The 15,003-nt window shown below is 31.6% G+C and overlaps 1 protein-coding gene across 1 annotated transcript; it reads right to left on the reverse strand.

The window, feature by feature from the left end:
* Positions 1 to 8,639: 8,639 nt before the first annotated feature.
* On the reverse strand, positions 8,640 to 13,256 carry LOC120090037 (glucose-6-phosphate/phosphate translocator 1, chloroplastic). The gene is made up of 5 exons (XM_039047524.2): positions 12,021 to 13,256; positions 10,910 to 11,135; positions 9,820 to 10,042; positions 9,107 to 9,320; positions 8,640 to 9,012 (listed from the first exon to the last, which is right to left on the reverse strand). Exons 1-5 carry the CDS (start codon positions 12,534 to 12,536, stop codon positions 9,001 to 9,003), a joined length of 1,191 nt encoding a protein of 396 aa, XP_038903452.1. The 5' UTR covers positions 12,537 to 13,256; the 3' UTR covers positions 8,640 to 9,000.
* Positions 13,257 to 15,003: the final 1,747 nt, after the last annotated feature.

Genomic DNA, 15,003 nt, shown 5'->3' on the forward strand with positions numbered 1-15,003 from the left:
AAACATGTGTACTTAAAAAAAAACGAATCGAACGGTCGAATTTCCACCTTCATATTAATGAATTTAAAAAATGTTTGTGTGTGAGCTACTATAATCTTAACCAAATTATTAAAAAAAAAAAAAGTCATATTGAGTTAAGGTCGCGTTTACCTACCCTCAAAATAATAAATCAAACCTAATTCATTACAAATTACATGAGACTCACGTCTTTTTTTTTTTTTTTTTTTGAAAGGTATTGAATTAAATATGTGGGTGAGAGAATTGGATCTCTAACCTCAAGGTTGATGATATAAGCACTATGTTAGTTGAACTTTGCTCATTTTTGCCACTTTACATCATTTACCATTTCTCTTTATTTCATCATTTATTATTTCATCATATTTTTAGCTCTCTCTCACCTCCCCTTCCCACTCTTACACTTTCTCTCTTGCTTTCCCTTTTCCCCTTTCTTGCTTCTTATGAAGCACAGACACAGATACGGCTACACGATACAGATATGATCGGATACGACGATTCGTCAATTTCTAAAAAACTAAGATATAGATATGTCTAAGGATGCATCATTTTTTTTATATATATATTTCTAAAAAACGAGGATACTGATACGTTGAATATTCATTTTTTTCTTTAAAAAAATCTAGGATATAGATAAATTTAGCATACAAGTTAATAATAATAGCACAAAATAGAATACAAACGTTGAAATACAATACAAAAAAAAAGTAACATTTAAGATGTTGAAGTACAATAGTTAATAAAATGCAATAGAAAAGTGACTTATATTGCAAAGAAGAAGAAGAAGATTAGAGAGCGATGTATGAAGATAAACGAGTAACTTATTGTTAAAGATATCCAAATGATTTATATTTTAGTGGATTTTGTGGGGATTCAAATGTAAAGATGGAGATTAGATGATTCAGTCTAGGGTTTGGTCCATTATTTATTTATTTTTTCTTTTAGTTTTGGACTCGAGTAGTTAGCTTTTTAAATAGGTTGCATAATTTTAGATTGAGAAAAATTAGATGAGTTACTTGTCTTTTTTCTTTAAAAAAAAGTATGCAGTAGAAATAGATACGTCAAATCTTATGTCAGATACGTATATATCTGAAAGTATAGATACGTCAGATCACGTGTCAGATATGTATCTGGGAAATATCAGTATCCGATACGTGTCTAATATTGATTCTTTGCCTCATCTGTGCTTCATAGCAATAGGTCACATGGATGCAAAATTTGGATTTTTTTTTAATAAATAATGTTATTTTAATATTTTTCGACAAAAATGGTCTGAGGGGAAATAAATGACAAAAATAGGGTGGTGAAATCGTGGGACGGACCATGTAACACCATATATGTTTCATATAAAATAAATAATTTTTTTTCTCCAATTATTCTTGTATAAAATTTTAGATCAATTGGACGTCATACACACAAAATATTATTATGACATTATTGCCATAATACTCAAGATATGCTTCCATGTCATAGAGTGATATCAACCAAAGATCAAGTGTTGAGACAGTTCGATTTGTGACAAATGGTGTCATTGTTGTGTTATACAAACATACAACCACACCAAATTGATTTAAGAGATAAACACAACCAAGATTGACACCGACTTCACGTGGACTGTATATTGTTGTGGTGTGCATGTCGTGATCATTGGAGGGGACCTGTCCCAAACCGTGCGAGAAATCCCTGATTGCACGGGAATGGGGGAGGGAGTGGGGAACATTTTTTTTGCCTATTAGCAATTCGAGGCTAGAGATGGGGAATATTAGTGGAAGACTGGATTTGTTGTCTCATGTTTGCTTTTCGTGAAAAATATCAATTGAAGTGGAGAGCTTCTTCAAACAACAAAGAGTCGTGTGTATCTAAATATATATATATATAATGAAAAAAAAAAAAAAAAAATTTCCCCCTCCCCTCACTGGCTAGTGCACTAGCGTCCCTCACTCTCACAGCCTCGTGCCCTTTTCAAAATTCTAAAATTTCTAACGCTTTCTCCTCTCGGCCTCTCCCAATTCTTACTCTAGTTCTCATCTCACCGATTCATCTCCAGATTGATGAAATACATTGATGTCTTCCCTTATTTGATGGATATTTTGTTGTATTTTTTTTTTCTTTTAAAGAAAAACTATGTTGTGATTTGTGTAATTGAAAACTTTTTAGGATAATTATGGAGGTTTTAACATTTAAGTTTAATACTTTCTTTGCTTTTAAGATCTTGAATGTTGTAATATTTAAGTTAGAACGTTATAATATTTAAGTTAGAACGTTATATTTAAATTTTAACTTTTAAAAATTGTGGGGATTCAACATTTTAATTATATCATTGCATATTGAACCTAAAATATTATTGATTTTAATAAGAAATTTTATAATGTTTTATTTAAATGATAATCGTTATGGAAAGGCCTCATTTAAAGAATTTAAAATAAAAATAAGGAATTGTTAAAAAAAAATATTTCATTGAAATTAAATTAAAAAATAGTAAAAAAAAAAAAAACACCAAGATGGGAAATTTTCCCTTGCGGGGAATCCGTGACCTAATCCCCGTAAGAAATTTCGCGAGGATTGGGGAATGAAATAGTGGACAGGGAACGGAGAAGCCTTCCTCGTCCCATGGATATTTCTAGTGATTATTGTCCATGAGAAGAGAAATAATAAATGGGCCAGCTACATCAGATGATTACTTGTCCTAATACAACTCAATGACAAGAAGATATCACACTGACGACGTTTATTATTATTGCATAGTAAAATTTTTATTATCTATTTTTTCAATTATATGGTGTGCATGTTATATTATATTAATATTTTTCATTATATAGAATGATTTTGTCCAAAATGTACAACATAGTACAATACAATTTACTAGAGTTAGATTCAATGTGTGATCAAAGTTTGGTAAATGTAGAAAATATCATTCATCAAACATGAAGATTCAATGTTGCTGACACTAACAGAAGACATATCCATCATAGACGACAACGATAACATGTCGAAAATATATTAGAGCGACATAGGAACCTCACATATTTCATGATTTGATTCCAACTTCTCCTAGACACTCACTAGGAGTATAAGTAGATATCACATCAAGTTCCAGTCATCAACAAGTGTATTATGCACGCAGTGAATTTCTGTTTGTTGTCACCCAACAAAATACTGATGATGTAATTCATCATCAACAATCTTTTGATGTGCCTAATACCTCGTCGTGGGCAATGTCCACGAAGTCGACCACCGTGTTGCACATAAGTGATTTGTAACTCAAATTTTTAGCTTCATATGAATTTGTATTTAAATAAAAATTTTATTAGTCATTTCCATATTATGTGTTAAATTTCATGTTATAGTACTTTATAAACATAACAACAACAAAAAAAAAAGAGAATTACATTTAATCTTGAAAAACATTAAAACTAAATAATGAAACTCATGGAGAATAGAACAAGAAAAAAAAAAAAGTAAGAAAGAATTTTTTCTCTTTAAAAAACCCCTAACTTGTGGATGGTGTCCACAAATTTGGCACTCTACTCTTAGACGGCCTGTAACATGGCAACCAACTAGTAACCACAGTAACGAGTGATTGGATTAATGAAAATTATATATTGCGTACACGATTTTCTTCATTACCACAATAATCATATTTTTGTCGACAGTTTACAATTAAATCCTATTTCTAAAATTTGTTTCTTAAACCACTTTACTTTTAGAACTTTTTTTTTCCAAATACCCTATTTTCGTAATTATTTTAAAAAAACAACAATATTTATGACATTAACCCCGAATTCTACCTATATGTTCATACTGTTGTCTTTTTTTTTTTTCTGGGATTTATACACTAGTGTATTAGATTTATAAACATGTATAAATAATATAAGTCAATATATCTATTATGATATTAACTTTTATATATATATATATTTTATAGTTGAGAGGAATTGGTTCGTTTGAAAAGATGCAACTAGTAAGAAAGGTAAGTGAGATATTTATACTAGAATTATAGATCTAGACAATTTAATACACGCTTGAAGAAATTTAAACGAAACTAATTCAATCTAAAATAAATAAATAAGCAATTATTTAGCACAATGAATCAAAGCAAATTACTAAGCATGCAATTTCTCATAAAAATAATTAACTAAATAAAAGAGTAGAAAGAAAGATATGATGCCGGTATAATAGTGGTTCAAAATCTCTTACGCGTGAGAACCAAACCGATTTAGAGCCAAACTATAATCAATCCTTTTTCACGATCTAAATTATTCCCATCTTTTTCAACGAATTTAAGTTCAAACCACTATAAAAAAAATTTCGGGTTCAAGATTAAACCACTATCTTAAATCCTCACGTGCTCCCATACCTTGCTACAATTTCGAGTGAATTGATAAATTTAAATTCCCACCAAAAAGAAAAAAAGAAAACTGTCACAAGAGGTGATTATAAAAATTTGACCACTAGAAAGTACTCCACAAATTTTCTCACAAAATAAAAGAACCAAGATCGAGATCTGAGATTTTTAAGCACATTTTTTGAGTAAAAGTGATAAGAAAAGGTAGTCGGAAAATTGGTTGGGAGAGGTAAGGTAGAAGATGAAATTTGGCTGAATTATAAAGGGGTTTCCTACATCAAAAGGCCTTAATAACATGTCTAACCCCCATTTTCTTTTCTCTCTCTAAACTGGATCTTCTATCTCCCCTCACCCCATTTTCGTCGATCTATTTCCACCGCCATTGATGAGCTTTCTTAGAGCCGATGCTGGAAATCGGAGCAAACGTGGCCGGTCTCGCTCTAGTCTGATCTTCGTCAGGAAGTCACTATTGAAACTCGCCATCATTGAAGAATCAGATTCACTGAAAATGGCAATGCTTCCGCCGCATTCTTCATCACTGCTTTAGCATTTTTGTTTAGTGGAGTGGGTGATTATGTGTGTGATCTAATTCTCGTTTAGTAACTAATTGACTTTTAAAAATTAAGTCTATATCATCTACGTTTTTTTATAATAATTCGCATCTTTTTCAATATAATGGTTCAATTCTTAGCCCAAATTCTAAAAACAAAAACAATTTTGCTATTTTTGTAATTTTCAATTGGTTAAATGACTACGACTGTGAGAAGACAATTACTTTTATGGTCAACTCCTAAATACTATGCACAATGATATTGGTATTCTTTCAACTCCTCATTCTTTTATTCTATCTAAAATTTACCATGCTAGCAAATTTTATCTTCATAATAACTTCATCTTTGTTTTCTATTTTGACTAATTTCTCATTCGGGATAAAGTCACAAACCAACCTCTCTATACATGCAAATGCATTAATAGTATGTGCCATATTGTAAGCATCTCTAGCACGTTCTCAAGTACATCAAGAAAATGTCTTGTAACAAATCAAGGGTGTTTTTATGGCATCAAAGGTTAGATCACCCATCTCTTAAGGTCTTGCGTATTTTTTTTTAATCTCATCTAGGTCTTTCTTATAGTAATTTTATTTCTACTTGTTCATTTTTTAGCTACATAACGTTAAAAAATGAAAAAAAAAATATCTTTTTTCCATGTCACATACTTTTTCCTGTATACTGCTTTAACTGATACACGATGATAAGTATGGGGACTTTCTCCTATTTTTTCTACTAAAAATCATCGTTGTTATGTCAATTTTATTGACGATTTTAGTAAGTGTACATAGTTGTTTCCCATTAGTCATAAAACTGATGTTAGTATTATTTTGCGCAAATTCATTTTTTTTTGTTGAAAATTTACTTTCAGTGTGATTGATTTTTTTTTTCTTTCTGATGGTGGAGGTGAAATTTGCAATTCAAAGGTTCAAAATTGTTTACATCAAAGGTGTTCTTCATGAAAAATAATGTCCATATACGCTTGAAAAAAAGGGAGTTGCAAAACATAAGCATCAACATATCATTCAAACTGCTATGTCTCTCATGTTTCATTCATTTGTACCCCTTGAATTTTGACCTTATACTTGCTCTATTGTTGTTTTTCTTATAGATCGTATGCCTAGCCCATCCCTCAATATGATGTCCCCGTTTGAAAAATTGTCTAGAAATACTCATAATTTACTACAATAAGGATTAACTAGAACCTAAAACCTTCAACATGTTTTTCATGAATATACACTTGACTGTAAAGATTATATTTGTTATAATATTCAGTCTAAAAAGTCTGTCGTCTCTCACCATGTTCTCTTCCATAAAACTGTCTTTCCTTTTGCTAATTCTACTATATCGTCTTCTTCTCCTACTCCTATTCCTATTAATTATATATCTCCTTTCATTACTTCATCTCTTGTTTCCCTTCCACCAACACCCACACCAGGTACTTGGTACTTGGTCCTTGGTACCCAGATCCTCTCATATGAATGTTGTTGGTTGTTATTGAGCCTTTCAAACAAAATATAACACCAATGGATCTATTGCTCGCTACAAAGCTCGCCTAGTTGTCAAAGAGTACCATTAAATTGCTAGCTTCGATTTTGTTGAGACCTTCAATCTCGTTAGTTTAAAAAAAAAAATCTACCATTTCGATTATTTTAACTTTTGTTGCAACATACAATTGCCCTTTGCATCAAATGGACGTCAAAAATACCTTTTTTTCTTGGTTAGTTATATAGAAAGAGGTCTATATGTCTCAACCCGTCAACTTTGTTAGCAAAATATATTTCTCACTCATGTTGGTTTACTCTACAAAAGTCTACAACCTCAAGCGAGCACCACAAGCATGGTATGATTGTTTTGCCGCTTCTAATAATTCCCTATTTGTTCATTCTGTGGTTCCTCTTTAACTTATATGCTGCTTTATGTGGATGACATCGTTATTACTAGTCCTGATTCTACTATTTTCTCGATCTTGAAATTCATACTGTGTCTGGTGGCATCCTTGTAAATCAGGCGAAATATATACTTGATCTCCCCACTTCCGCTAGAATGTATCTCACACCCATGTCGACCACATTTGACATTCATATTAATGCACCTTCATTCTCTAATGTTACTATGTATATAGAAAACTTGGTTCCTTACACTTGCGTTCACTCGCCTAGATATTGTTTTTGTTGTAAATCGTGTTAATTTGAATTTTACGGTATCTTTGTGGTACACATGGTCTTGGCATTCTGTCCAAATCTGGAGCTTTTTAACTCTTCAGGTGATGCATCCGATTGCTGAATATGTTGTCCTCCTTGAGTCCTCCCCCATATCCTAGTCTGCTAATAAGCAATCTATTGTTACACAATTCTCAACTGAAGCTGAATATCATGCTCTTGCCAATATTGTTTTCGATGTTTATTAGCTACGATAGTTGCTATGTGATCACATCTTTCTCTCTGAGCCTTCTACGTTATGGTGGAATAATATATATGTTATTTCTCTGGCCAACAATTGAATTTATCAAGCTCGTATAAAGCACATTGAAATTGATTACCATTTTATTTTGTGAGAAAGTTATCCATAAAGATCTTTTTTGTTATTGTTAAGTTCATCTCATCTCAAGACAGGTGGCAAACTTGTTTACTAAACCACTTTCATCTCATTCCTTTCAGAACTATGGCAAACTTGTGACTTCACTTCTGTCCCAAATTTTTGGGGACATATTAGATTTAGATTGTTGTGACTTCTCAAATCATATCTTGTTAAATTGTTGCAAGATCTTCCTATTTTTATGTAAAATCACATTTGTCAATCTAGTTATTACCCTATTATAAATGCACATTCATCTTTCAAATTATCAAATCCAGAGAGCAAAATCTTAAAAATACCTTTCATTTGTTAAGATCATAAGTGTCCATGTCTTCATGTAAAATCCAAATATAGAAATGTTCAAAATTGTGGACAATTATAAAATTTAGTAATATGGTCTTTTTGGCTAAACTTTTCCACTATTTATTTCATAATAAAATCTTATGTTTCAAAAATTGAAATCCTATTAAATGTTCAAAAATGCACAAAACAAACAAACTCTTAAAAAAATAAGGACAATTACAAAGTAAAAAGAGTAGAATTGAATATTAAAGTAAAAGATGATACATATATAAAACGTCATACTTTGTTTAGAATTATTGTAGCTTTTAAAATAATTGTTGACAATTGTATTTTTAGAAAAAACAATTGGAAAATAAAGTAAGTTAGTGTTTGGTAAATTTAAGCTTGAAACCAACTAGATATTAGAGTTTGGTAAATAACTATTGAATTACCTTGTCTACATTTTTTTTTGTAATATATAATTTTAAATAATTGTTTAGAATGAAATATTTTGTTTAATGTAAATTAATTTTTAAATATGAAGGAAAATAGCTTTATCTTTTTTTAAAAAATCGGTGTAATTGTTTTAAAATTAGAAAATATAATTTTGATTAGGTTGAGAAAGAAATAAACCCATGAATAAATAACTAAATTAAAATTAAAAATTAATTTAAAAACATATATAATTTTAGGCGAATCCAAAAGCTATATTCTAAAACAAGAATTGCAATCCCAAACACAACCTAAGTACAACAAATTTTATTTTAGAAATATCCATCTTCATAATGATTTATTGCTACATTCATTGAGAAAATCTATAAGATTTGGGACTTCAATAAACCCTTAATTCCATTCTCTAAAAATGCAGACCAGGGTAGAATTAGAATATTTTATTATTAAAAAAAAAAAAAAAAAAAAAAAAAAAAAACAACCTGTTTGAATCATTGTCCTTTAGTTGAGAATTACACTTTCTTTCCCAACCTCACTCAATTTGAAAATTTACCTTCCCAACTCATTTTATTCATGTTGCTCATGTTGGCAAATCACTTATTCATCTCTCAATAATTAAACACAATAGACACCTATTGGTTTATCAGATCAAAACCTGATATTTGTAATTGTAAAGTTGAATCTATCTCGACGCCATATAGAAAATCTCGACGCTTCTCAAAAGCTTTGGTCCGATCTCATTTCGGTATAATTACATGGTGGATCTAAGTTCCAAGAGTCTACTTATTGTTTTGCCTGCATTCATAAGATTTAGTTATCAATCAATGAAACAGAGATACAAAGCAGCATATGGCAAGCAGACAACTGAATGGTGAATGAGGTCAGTTACCTGTGAATATAAGAAGGTTCCAAGAACGGCGATCGCAGCTCCGAGAGCATTGACGGGTTTGACAGGTGTGCGGAAAATGATTATTGCAGAAACTATGACCGATATGCGTTTCATGGTGTTGCCAATGCTGAATGTCAAGGGAGAAATTTCATCCAGCGACATGTAGGATACTTGGTTGTAGAGATGATAGAAGACACTCTGTGCTGCTACCCACCTACCATGAAGAGAAAAACAATATACTTTAAAAAACAAATTGATAAAAACAATATACTTTCAGAAACAAATTGATAACTTCATATGAAGATTTTAGCACTTCAATGTTTAGAAGAGTAAACTAGAAACAGAATAGATAGGACGATTGCAAATCAACGATTTGAATCAAGATAACATTCAGGTTATCGAGATATCGTGCACATAGTTTTAACTAGATTATAAGACATCCCATTGAAGACATTTTTTTATCAAAGAAAGAAAATGAAAGTCCTATCTATAATCTGAAAGTCAAATTTACCAACCCAGTGACTTGAACATTTTTAATCTGAAAAAGAAAATCCAGGCCCTGTGTAATCTGTCAGTCAACCTACCAAAACCCTGTGATTTGTGAAGTTTGTCGATGCTCTTAGATCGTCGAGTTCATATAACTTTTAAAGGATAATTTTTTAAAATAAAAGAAAATTATAAGCAACAAAGGTACAAGAGTCGAATCTGCTTACCAAACAAAATTAGGTCCAATCTCAGAGAGCGCTGTTTTCCATCCTGCAGCCCACATCTGTGGTCCTTCGACAGCGATTGCAAACGGGGTAAGAATCAACAGGGATAATATAGACAAACAGGCGTAGTAGTTCATTCCACTAACAGACTTCCCCTTCATGCCTTTCTTGGAAAATATGTTTCTGAAGACAAATGCCAAGTTTGATATCATGGCTCCCATGAAACCTGAAGAAAGTGAAGACATCCAAAAGCTCTCAGAAGAATCTTATAGAACAAGAATGTTCTTTATAACAATTCAAATCATTCCATAACAAATAGAAATGTAGTTCCCAGCCTATCCTTTCCTCAACTCCCAAGTTGGGGGAGGAATATGTAGGATAAATGAACCAATTCTCTCAAATGTCTCAATTGATAGGAGACAGCCCATCTAATCCCTTATTGTGGACTAGTTGAATTGACTTTCTAAGAGCTTAAAAATACATTTTTTGCACTTAAAAATACTTTTTTAAATACTTAGAAAGTCGATCCAAACAGATCATGTTTCATCCAAGACAAAGTCCAATCGCACACTTGGGGTGCGCACCCATCAAGCAGAAGGAATGATTCCCAACAAGTCAATTCTATGTCCAAGAGATGTCTCACATCAATCAAGGAGCAAAGTTTGATTGATTGCTTAGCATATGTTTGATAACCGTTTTATTCTTCGTTTCTAAATTTAGTTATTCACTATTTCTTTGTTTTGTTACTTGCATTTTAACAGAACCAAGAAAAAATAAAATAAACTTTTGAATTTTTATATTAGTCCCTAAACTTCATACTTATTTCATTTGAAACCTACTTTCTCAAATATTTGAATTGATCCCAATCTTTCATATCATTTAGTCCTTGTTGCTAAATTTAATTTTCCATCTAACAAAAATCTCGAGTATCCACTTCCAAATCAAACTCAATACATGTGATTTAGAACACAAGTACACGAAAAGTCATGCAAGATTATTAGTTGTAGACACAACAGGAAGTCTAGTGACAAGGATCAAACAAAACAGATCAGGGAAAGTCCCATACCAACAATTTGAACGTTAATTTAGTTACCTATCATATTGAAGTTGAGCTCGGTCACGGCAGCAAGCGCACAGCCACCAATGATTGGGAGAAGAGAGAGGTAGACAGGACCAGGAAAAGTCTCACCCAACAGGAACCTTGAAACCAATACGCTAAATGCAGGCTCACCACTTTTGATGATATGCGTGAATGAGACAGCAACCTTTGACATGCTCACTGTTGCTGCTACATGTCCAATTGTATGGGCCACAGCAACCTATTCAAAATCATCGCCACATTTTAAGACACAAAATTCCAAAACAATAATCAACTACAAACAATTTTGATGAGTTCTCCACGTTTAAGCTTATTATATATACATATATTGTCAGTTATCTGTATAAAGGAAACAAGTTATGATAAACAACAGTTAGCAAGTTGACTTGAATTTGTTTTTCTTCAAAAAGAAAGAAAAAAGGAATTGAAATGGTTTTCTTGCCCTTATCCAAAGCTTTGTCAGCAAACAACCATGGGGGGTATTTCTTTCACAACTAGAAATACAAGATTGATTGCTTAAGAAAAATCATTGGTTCTTAAATGTTTTGGTTGGCTCAATGGAACCCAGAAAAACTCCCAAAGCTTCTCGGCAATCAACAACAACATAAACAGGGGTATTTCTTTTCTTCAAATACTTGAAATCTCATTGGTCCTTGTTGGTAAAAACCTTCCACTACCGAAAGAGAAATTAAATGAAAGTAATCAAACTGAAAACACAAAAAATTAGCGTGGAAAAACTCCAAACTAGACAAAACGAATCAGAAAAAATACGTGAAAAATTTTAACTGGACGATTGAAACCAAAGGCAAAGGCTTCGCTTGGAGTCCAATTTATTTAATGTGAGACAACTTCACTTCTAATATTTTACCAAAACTTCCTAAGCTATCTCAAAACCTAACCACATGGGTATTTGTTCAAATACAAGAACAAGACAATCAGATGACAGATGAATTTCATTAACTAAACAGAACCAAGAAAAAATTCCTAAGCATTCTCATCAACCACAGGGGTATTTCTTCAAAACACTAGAACAACAACTGATGAAAGAAACATCATTAGTCATGATAATTTAGGCAGTAGCCAATCAGAACCCAGAAAAACTTACAGGGAACAAGGATTTCCAGAACTCGAAATCGGTTTTGGGAGCCTCGGCGATCCTCGTCATCCAAGAGAATAACATGATGAGAGAGCCAACAGCAAGAGAAAGTGTGGAGGTTAGCCATGGATATGGATACGCAATCAAAACCTTCTTGTTGTAAATATTGAAAACAACGTTCAAACCCCACCAGAGAGCAAAATACAGTCCGATCTTCGCCTTCTTCGCCGCCTCGGACGGCGCTTCGGCCACCGTCAGTTCAATGTTTGACTCAATCGGCTGTGATCGGTCAGCCTCGTAGGATTTGCACGTAATCAAATCACTCTTCTGAGTTCCCAGTGGCCCAAAATTGGAAACCGATGAGATATGAAGAGCACTTTTCATGCACACAACAGAGCTTTGGGATTTTTGCGCCGGCAATGGAGGAAGACACGAAAACCGTCGGATTGGCGCCGGAGACCTCCGCCGGAGAATCACGTCGGACCCATTAATGGGTTTTGCAGATTGAGTGAAAGAAGAGATCATGATCGAAAAACAAACAAAAAAAAAAGGAAAAAACCCCCAGATATTAGGCAACAAAAACAACCTTAGATTTTATAGTTTGAAGCAAAATCAGAGACGTACAAGTCGTGAAAGAGACTAATCTTTTCACGACTCTCGAAAAATAAGAACTCTAATCGCTGAAGACTCCTAAATGCGATTCCGGAAACAACCCAGAAAGCCAATTTTGATGGAAATTTAAAATAATCAAGGAAAAATGATCTCGAAATTCGGTAGGTGGGAGAAAGGAACATGAACAGTTCCAAAAATGGTGCAATTTAGTAGAAAATAAGCAAAGGGGAAGTCTAAAAAGGAAGCCACCGATACAGAGGTTCTTGATGATCGTTTGTTTTCAATGAATCTGTACAGTTTTGGGGGTTGGTGCTGAGGATTTTTTAATATAAGATGATGGAAGATGTTGAATTCAAATGAAATTTTCAATGGGTTTTTTCTAAAAACTAAGGTGGGTGGCGGCTTTTATCGACTTGAAAATGTGTGACGTTTTTTTCTCCGTAGAATTGGGTGATTCGGTGAGGATCCGAAAACAAAAAAAAAAAAAAAATCAAATTACATCAACTATCATGATTCTGTTTCTCTTTTCAAACATGGGATTGTATTGGTTTTTAAATCGAAATTGTTTATTGAAAACGAAAGGAAGGGGAAAAAAGAAAAAGAAAAGATTTTCAGGGGCTCACATTCAAACCCAAACGCAAAATCTCGTTTCTGGTAAATAAATATATTAAATTTTAGTTGACATCGAGATGAAAATATTCGATATATCTATAAATCCAACGATTTGACATATTCTTAAAATATTCATAATGTCATTTATTTAATTTAATATCAATAGAAAATATTAATAACAATATAGCTATCTTAATTTGAGAGTAAAAACAAACAAATTATTTATCTATACAAATTTTCTAATTTTTTTTACTTACTTATATGTCAATATTAATATTTTATAAATATATCCACTCATATATTTGTAAAATTTAAATCTCGATATCAATATTTTAATCATTGACTGACCTATCAATTATTTTTGTCAACATTTTTACATATATGTGGATTGAAACATAAGGAGTAAATAGATTGAAAAGATCAATTTATCCTCCTAAACTTTAATAGCATATCAATTCAGGTGAGATCAATTGGATCGTGTGTTACTCTTGCGAGATGTGTTAAGGTGGAGCATATGTGGGCTATCAAAAATCTTAAAGCCTTTACCATGTTCGAAGGCTTATATGGTGTTACTACTCGTTAGTTCCTATAGTCCTCCCCCTCATTCTTTATTAGAATCTGATCTTTTTCTAGGACAGTGATGTTTTTTCTGTTCTCTTGGATGCTCAATGAATTGTTTTTTTCCAAAAAAAAAATAAAAAATTTAAAATGGTATCAATTTAAATCTTAAACTAATAACAATGCGTTATGTTTGGAAAAACTTTGAAACTTATAATTGTGTTAATTAAATTTTTGAAATTTTATAATAAGAAAAATTTTTGCAGATATAAAAAATGTCAAACTATTTATAGAAAGAAAAAAATTGATAAACTTGCATAAGTTTCTATCACTAATAGTATCAATGATAGACTTCTATTTATTTCTATCACTAATAGATACTGATAGACTTCTATCACTAATAGATACTAATAGACTTCTATCAGCATCTATAAGTGAGACTTGTATCAATTTCTATCTATGATAGTATTAATGATACACTTCTATCAGTTTCTATAAAAAATTACTCTATAAATAAATCAATTTAGACTCTTATTTTGGAATTTTCTTTGAGAATTATCTGTGCATTTATTCTAATAGTTCATTTTATAGAACTCACATTTGAAGAAGCCTATATACGTTTAAGAATAAATACATGAATGATTTTCAATTGTTATCGTAATGAAAAATCTAAATTGATCGATTTCTAAAACTTTAACAGTTGATTTTTTTCAAATTATTAGTTTCAAACGATATCGATAAGTAGAAGGTATAAATTCACGCCGTTATAAAAGTTCATGAAAACATAAAAAGTAATGAACAAAAAATCACTCAGCAACGTAAGTAATAAAACATGTTTATCTTTTATTTTTTAAAAGAATGTAAAATGTACTATAAATCAAATTAAATAATTTTCAATATTCGACCATTTAAATCCTGGTAGAAACTGGAGAGCATGATTGGTTTAAAAAAATATATTCTTTTTTGAAGTATAACTACCGATGTGGGACGTGGGTTGGTGAATCTTTCCCATTTAAAGTTTGCAGTTGTTACTCCACGTTTAAAAGTTTGATAATGGTTTTTGTATATATTACATTTTCAAGAAAATTATGATTTACCAAATATTTATGTAAAATTGAATTATTATATTAATCCTTGAATGTTGATTTATTTTTCACAAAAATGGAACATATGAGATTCTTTTACCAAACAGCTTATAGCTTTTGGTGAC

The sequence above is a fragment of the Benincasa hispida genome, chromosome 11, assembly GCF_027475165.1.
Source record: "Benincasa hispida cultivar pf3 chromosome 11, pf3_genome.v1.1, whole genome shotgun sequence".
NCBI classification, from domain to species: domain Eukaryota; kingdom Viridiplantae; phylum Streptophyta; class Magnoliopsida; order Cucurbitales; family Cucurbitaceae; genus Benincasa; species Benincasa hispida.